This window comes from Natrix helvetica (assembly GCF_964273705.1).
Source record: "Natrix helvetica genome assembly, chromosome: 11".
In the NCBI taxonomy this organism is placed as follows: Eukaryota; Metazoa; Chordata; class Lepidosauria; order Squamata; family Natricidae; genus Natrix; species Natrix helvetica.
The window spans coordinates 737272-744966 of NC_138562.1; the positions used below are offsets into that span (position 1 = coordinate 737272).

The 7695-nt window shown below is 47.6% G+C and overlaps 1 protein-coding gene across 1 annotated transcript; it reads right to left on the reverse strand.

Moving 5' to 3' along the window:
- Positions 1 to 3935: 3935 nt before the first annotated feature.
- On the reverse strand, positions 3936 to 6830 carry LOC309397694 (uncharacterized protein). The gene is made up of 2 exons (XM_081963945.1): positions 6509 to 6830; positions 3936 to 5758 (listed from the first exon to the last, which is right to left on the reverse strand). Exons 1-2 carry the CDS (start codon positions 6798 to 6800, stop codon positions 4953 to 4955), a joined length of 1098 nt encoding a protein of 365 aa, XP_081820071.1. The 5' UTR covers positions 6801 to 6830; the 3' UTR covers positions 3936 to 4952.
- Between the last annotated feature and the right edge of the window lie 865 nt (positions 6831 to 7695).

Genomic DNA, 7695 nt, shown 5'->3' on the forward strand with positions numbered 1-7695 from the left:
TTTATAGGAGATGCAGTAAAAGTGCTACACTCAGTTTGCCAGCAAATTCGGCAGTGGCCACAGGATTGGAAAAGGTCAGTTTACATTCCAATTCCAAAGAAAGAAAATGCCAAAGAATGTTCAAACTATCCCACCATTGCACTCATTTCACATGCTAGTAAAGTTATGCTCAAAATCCTACAAGCTGGGTTCCAGCAGTATGTGGATTAAGAACTGCCAGAAGTACAGGCAGGATTTTGATGAGGCAGAGGAACTACAGATCAAATTGCCAACATACGCTGGATCATGGAGAGTTCCAGAAAAACATCTACTTCTGCTAAAGCAGTAATGGCGAACCTATGGCACGCGTGCCACAGGTGGCACACGTGCCACAGGCGGCACGTGGAGCCATTTGTCAAGGTACGCAAGGCGCTGCCCCGTCAGCTGGCCAGCGCGCATGCGCATGCTGGCCAGGTGAGTTCACCATTTTTAAAAGCCATTTTTTCACCCTCCCCAGGCTCCAGAGGCTTTATAGAACCCTGTGGAGGACAAAAAGAGCCTCCCCCCCTGGAGGCCCCCCGGAGGCTTCAGGAACCATCTGGAGGCTTCCCTGAAGCCTTCAGAAAGCTTAAAACGACCCTCTGAGCAAACCAGAAGTGACTCCGGTTTGCTCGGAGGGTCATTTTAAGCATTCCAAAGGCTTCGGGGACCATCCAGAGGCTTCCCTGATGCCTTTGGAGCGTTTAAAATGACCCTCCGAGTTTTAAGCATTCCGAAGGCTTCAGGGACCATCTGGACGGTCCCTGAAGCCTTCGGAGCCCTCAAAACGACCCTTCCGGTTTGCTCGGAGGGTTGTTTTGAGCGCTCTGAAGGCATCAGGGAAGCCTTCGGATGGTCCCTGAAGCCTCCGGAGGGCCTCCGGGGGGGGAGGCTCTTTTCGCCCTCCACAGGCTCCTATAAAGCCTCTGGAGCCTGGGGAGGGTGCAAAAAGCATGTAAAAATGGGGGGGTCGCGCCTGTTGTGTGCGCATGTGCACTGGGGGGTCGCACATTGCATTATGGGTGCAGCATGCCCGCACACGACCCCCCTGCGCTCCCCCCGCTTGTGGCATGTGAGCCAAAAAAGGTTCGCCATTGCTGTGCTAAAGCCTTTGACTGTGTGGATCACAACAAATTGTGGCAAGTTCTTAAAGAGACCATCTTATTTGTCTCTTAAGAAACCTATATGTGGGTCAAGAAGCAACAGTGAGAACAGGACACGTAACCACTGATTGGTTCAAAATTGGGAAAGGAGTCCAGCAAGGCTGTATACTGTCACCCTGCTTATTTAACTTGTATGCAGAGCACATCATGAGAAAGGCGGGGCTAGACGAATCAAAAGTTGGAATTAAGATTGCCGGGAGAAATATCAACAACCTCAGATATGCAGATGATACCACTCTAACGGCAGAAAGTGAAGAGGAACTAAAGAGCCTCTTGATGCGGGTGAAGAAGGAGAGTGCAAAAGTTGGCACCCAACATTAAGACAACTAAGGTCATGGCATCTGGCCCTCTCAATTCCTGGCAAATAGTTATAAAACAAGAGTAAAATGACTTCATTGTATTTTATTTATTGTATTGACATTCTGAAAGACCACGTTAGTGATAGGTTATCAATGGGGAAAACCTAGGAGCTGAAAACAAGTTGATGGACATATATCAATCAATCCATTTGCCTTATGGTGGTAGCTAAGCATGTTCCCGCTGTTGGTCCTCTCATTAAACCATTGATAATCCATACATATAAAACATGAAATGTGATTTTTTTAAAAAAAATTCAGAGTGTTCAAGTGGGCCCCTAAAATTGGGCTGAGTAAATCCTGGAAATGTTACTCTAATACTTACATTACATTTAAAATGCAATCATTTTAAAGTGAGCAGAGTTACTACAGCTTAGAACAATTCTCTCCTTGGTACCTCTCAGTAAGCCATTTAAACATGGTTTACCATGGTTTAATGAATATATGACAGTTACTAGCTTTCCCCCACCAAAGCCATAGACTGAGGATTGCACTTCTAAATTGCTGGCGTTATGCAACACTAAGAGGGGGTTTGTCTTTGCTGTTGGGCGAAGGCAACCTCTGAGTTCAATGGACCTCTCACTTTTTGGTCTCTACAGCTCAGGCACAGTCTACAAAGCGGCAAATGCTTAGTAGTGCTTGGGGCTGAGGACGGCAACTTCACACTGTACTAATGGTGCCCTTGTCTTCATTGCAAAGATGGAACTGCTATTGCCATCGCAAAACAATAAAAATAACCCTGCAGCATTTAGGATAAAACCTGCTGCAAAAGGGAGAGCAATGATTTTAGTTCTCTAAACCAGTGGTTTTCAACCTCAGAAACCTTTTGAGAAGTACAGACCTCAACTCCCACAATTCTCTAGCCAGCATTCTTCCAGTAGTCTGGAAGTTAAAACCCAGACGTCTTAAAGTTCCTGAGGCTGAACTCAGTGACATCTTTCTTAGTTTTTGCCCGATTTGAATGATTGGGTCAACTTGGCATGCTCCAGACACCTTGCATTATGCCTTGCCACCTTGGGAGACCTAGTAGGAAGCTATCCTCCCCTTGCCCCCCCCCCCCCAGCACTTGCCCCCTGGAACATCCCACCTGCATCCCAAAATGTCACACTCACTGTTATGGCTCTAATAATGCAAATTATTTTACTTAGTACTGTGTGATGTCATAATGTCACTGCTTGTACCAGATGCCTAAGCAACCTAGACTTCATGTGGGGTTGATTTAAAAGCCAACGCGTGATTCTGGCTTATTGCATTGCCTAAACCCACTGTAAAAGCAATCAAGAGGACAGAACAAGAAGTAACAGATGGAAGCTAGTTAAAGAGTTAGTTATCCAATCTAGAAGTCAGGAGAAATTTTCTGACAGTGTGAACAATCAATGAAATAGCTTGCCTCCCGGCATTGCAGTTATCTATTTCAAGAATAGACAACCATTTGACCAGAATGGAATAAGGTCCCCTGCTTTGAGCAAGGGGTTGGACTACAAAACCGCAAAGTCCCTACCAGCCCTATGATTATATGTTCTATGTTCTAGCCTAGTTCTCATATGTTCTATGTTCTAGCCTAGTTCTCATATGTTCTATGTTCTAGCCTAGTTCTCATATGTTCTATGTTCTAGCCTAGTTCTCATATCAACTGTAATTTAAAAGTCTTGGTTTGGGGATTAGGATTACTGTTCTCCAAACTCAGCTAGTGTATTGTGTATTGTGGCTTTTGCTTAGAGTTGAGCTGCCCAGTTTATTTAATAAACTACAGGACATCCATACACCATGCTAAGATCAAATAAAATGCAATGTTTGTGTGCACCCTGCTGTTTCAGTAGCAACTCAGATTCATAAAACAATCATGAGGTCCAAACTTTGAAAATAACACCAAAGACTTTTCACCTTCTCTGTACCTGTGTAAAAAGGGGAGAGATTTCCTTTCAACATTTGCTTTATATCCCCATTTGGATTCTAGCAAGGTGACCCTTGGCTTATTCAGAAGCAAATTCCATTTTAGCTCAACTAAGTGGAACAACCCCATATATAATTCTACATTAAGCAAGATTAGAAAAGCTTCCATTGTTTGAACTCTGATTTGCCAAGCATGTCGACATTGGCTAGGTGCACCCCCAAACATCAAGCAGCATCTAGGATAGAGGTATCAAACTCTGGCAACTTTAAGATTTGTGGATTTCAATTCTCGGAATTCCCCAGCCCGAATTCTGGAACTTGAAGTCCACAATCTAAAACTTACCAAGTTTGGCCATCCCTGATCTAAGGACATAGCAAACAAATTGTGTTACTTTGGCCAAAATAACCATGAAGTTTCAACTATCTTATGCCTAGCAGGAAATCTTTTCCTGCTAATGGAAAGGGATGGGGGGACTTTAGTCCACAAAGAAAAGTCAAGCCATCATTTAAAGACCACACAATACAAGTTTTTATTGGCAATTTGGTACAATTTGAAGGGAAAAGATGATTTAACAAACATTTGTTTAAAACAATTGCTTTCTCCTGTTCAGGGGGGATCAGGAGGCAGCGTGGCTGTTTTTTTAATACAAGGATAAAGCTAAAAGATTGAGTCACACAAGCAAGATTTAAAAGCCTTGGGGCAGGTCAGGTCTGTCCCCTTTGGCTACGTCCCACCTAGAATTGTAGAAAACAATAACATGGCAGACAATTCATAGATAAGTTGATCCAAGGTAGATAATTCTTTATGAGGAAAGAAACCAAGGCAGTATCTAACCAAACATTTCAAGTGGTTACAATGCTAGCTTGTCTAGTCTTCATCAATAGCATTTAATACATTTGCTTCAGAGCTTCCCCGCCCTTCTCCGCGGACTTTGCTTTTCCCCTCTTAACCTGGAGCTAATTAGTACATATTAACAAAGACACAATGACCAAGCAACACTTTCGAAAGTAAACAGCTCTTAACTCCAACTCTTAGCAACTTTCTGGATACAATCCGAATTACCCCTTATACATGGAGGTTTCTTTCATAGGCAAAGCTAGTTCACAATTGCGTATCAGTTCTAACCATTTGTTACAAAGGAGGGCAATCCACAATCCTGCTCCAATGTTGATCTGGAATGCAAGCCCAGCTGGTTTGTTCACACTCTGCAGAGGGAAAGCGGGACAGATGATGATGATCTTGGCCCAAGCAAAAATCATTACTCTTCCCATTGCTGGCCTTAGTTGGGACAGGGAACCACTTGAAAGGATCTTCAATGGCTTGCCAATAGCTTGGTGGCAAAAAGGTGATGGACATTAAGCAAGTAAAGGATTACATGGTTAAAAGCATCAATCAAGGCTAATCAATACAATTAAAATCATAATCCTGAGAGGGTCATTCGTTTTCTTGATTTTAAAAACAAGGAATTTAGTGTGGTGGTTTGGTAGGGAAGCACAAGGGCTCCCTTGGAAGAGGAACCCGCTACATTGCAAAGGCTCCCCCCACAGCCCCGTCGGGCTCGGCTGGGTCTCCCCCCACAGCCCCGTCGGGCTCGGTTGGGGCTCCCCCCACAGCCCCGGCGGGCTCGGCTGGGGCTCCCCCCACAGCCCCGGCGGGCTCGGCTGGGGTTCCCCCCACATTCCCGGCGGGCTCGACTGGGGCCCTCCGCACAGCCCCGGCGGGCTCGGCTGGGGCCCTCCGCACAGCCCCGGAGGCCTTAGCTCGGCGCTTCCGGCGCGGTGCACTGGTCGGAGGAGGCAGAAAACTCGGGGAGGCAAAAAGATCGATGGCGCTGTATGGAGGTGGATCATCCGGATAAGGTGGAGGTAGGTCTCCCCACTCGGTCTCACGGAGCCGGCTACGGGCTCCGCCCTCGGCCCCACGGAGTCGGGGCGGGGATCCGCCCTCGGCCCCACGGAGTCGGGGTGGGGATCCGCCCTCGGCCCCACGGAGTCGGGGCGGGGATGCCCCCTCGGTTGGGCCCATCCTAAGTGGTGCATTGGTCACAGAAACCGGCAAAGAAGCGAAATGATCGATGGCACTGTACGGTGGTGGGTAATCAATAGAGCGTGGGGGAGAAGGGGGAGGTAGGAGAATGGGGGGAGGCGAAACTTGAGAGCGACGTTCCTCCATCTCGGTCTCTCCTTCCTCTTCCTCTTCTTCTTCTTCTTCTTCGTGGTCGCCACAGACTCTCGGACACCTCAAAGCGCTGTAATTGCGGCAAAGGCTCCACAAGACCATGGTGCCAACCAAGATTCCAATAAAACACCAAAGGATGTTCAGCCGGCCTGGAAAAAGATGAAAAAGATGAAAAACAGAGGCCCCCTCGTAGGAACCCCATCCTCTGCCCCTCCAGCGGCCACCCGTTGCAGTCCCACAACACGCCCCTCCTCATCCGTGAAGCGGCGTCTTGAGTTGGGACCAGCTGGAGGGGTAAAGGTCTGTTCCCACAGCCCCCAAGTAGCCAGGGGACAGACAACAATCCACTTCAGACTTTCCGCTCCGACGTGGGTTCTGCCTTTCTTAACCGGCATGGTTGCCTGGGGAATTCTGGAAGTTGAAGCCCAGCCGTCTTCAGGCAGCCCAGGTTACAAAATAGCGGACGGATTAAAGAAGGGGAACGGGCGATTTTGGATAATTGACCCTCAAACGACAGATGGGTTTTAGGTGAGAGAAGGCCAGCTTTTTCGGATGGAGGAAGGCACGTAGCATAAAATCAACGGGGCCAAAGGATAGGAGACCTGGAAGGAAAATAAACACCCAAGCCCCTCCGGTATCCATTGTTACAGGGGGAAGAAGCTGTTTAGAAAACAGTAACTCCTGCTTTTTCCCCATTCCTGGCATTTCCTGGTGGTCTCCTGTTCATGAGATAAGGCAGCCCAAGCCTGCCTCGTTTCAGAGAAGGTCGCCCAGGGAGCAGGTGCCTTCCATAACCTGGCCAAGGGGGACGAAATGAGGCAGCTGAAGCTGGTGGGGGGGGGAGGTACCACATTTTCAACATCCAAGGTGTTTTCTAGCCCAGAGAAGACGCTCTTTACCATCCTCTCTAAGCGCAGGTGCGGCCGGACTAGTCGCCTCGGGAACCGGGTGGAAAGCAGGACAGCGAGTCGGATCCAAGCTGTCCTCTTGGGAGGAGCAGCAGAAGGGTTTGCTACAGGTTCCACAGCAAAACCGGGCATTGTCATGGTCCTGGAACCCCGGGCAGTAGTAAGCTACAAGGTGGGACGCAGGCCCCTGCAGCGGGTTGTAGCACAAGTCGCCCAGCAGCTGCGCGCTCCCTCCCCTGGAAGCTATCAGGAAGAAAAAGACGCGCCAAAGGGCCCCCTCCATAGTGAACCCACCCTCGGCCTCCCACCCTAGCCCAACCCCCACCCCGGGAAAAACAAATGAGCCCCCAAAAAGGCGGAGAGACCAACCCCGCGGAGCTGGCTTTATAGGAAATTCATGAGGTCGGGTGCTTAACCTGCCTCAGGTGACCCGGCTGAGGCTCGCCGCCTCCGCCCTGAGGCTAATTAGGGGCAGGGAGACGCCCTGACTGAGACACCTTACTCGCAAGAAAGCCAGCAGCGTTTCAAGGAATATGCTCCTTTTTAAAAAAAATCTTAATCGGTAAACAAGATAAAGGGACGGCCAACAAAAGTATTGATGGTCTAACATGATATCAACATAATAACCAATAACCATAATAACTAGAATTGTGGCTAGTTAGCCTTGCTATCTCTGGGTTATTCTTTTCCAAAATGTCTTTATATTCTAAAAATACAAAAGCGGCATGGTATGTTTCTAGGAAATCTAGCTTTTAATGTTTCACTTAATTTTGCATTAAAATCACCTATAGCTTTTATTGCAAACTCACTGCTAAGATCAGAGCTTCGACAGTTTATTTGGGGGGGGGGGGGCAGATCCTATGCAAGTTTAATCAAGGGTTGATTCTGCACCAGCTTCTGAACCAAGACAGCTAGAGCACTGTTGACACTTCATGGTAAACTGGGTTAGTTTTAAACTTAGCTAGTATTTGCTCCATTTGATCCATGCGTGTTTCAAAATGTATATGTTCTTATGAGGGTCCCCCGGTGTTTTCTGATGATGTTCGCTGGGTGGACTAATGATATTACCTAGTTTGGTCTACAAGAAAACCACCAAGCTCAGAGAGCACCAAGGACCCCTCATTTCAATCACGAATTCCCAAATAGTCTCCTCTATCAGTTATAAGAACCAATTTCAT

Excerpts from the sequence above, each read along its gene's own strand:
- LOC309397694 (XM_081963945.1), bottom strand. The coding sequence starts at position 6,800 with ATGGAGGGGGCCCTTTGGCGCGTCTTTTTCTTCCTGATAGCTTCCAGG. Across the intron at positions 5,759-6,508 it reads ACCTGCGCTTAGAGAGGATG|GCCGGCTGAACATCCTTTGG; the intron begins GTAAAGAGCGTC and ends ATCTTTTTCCAG.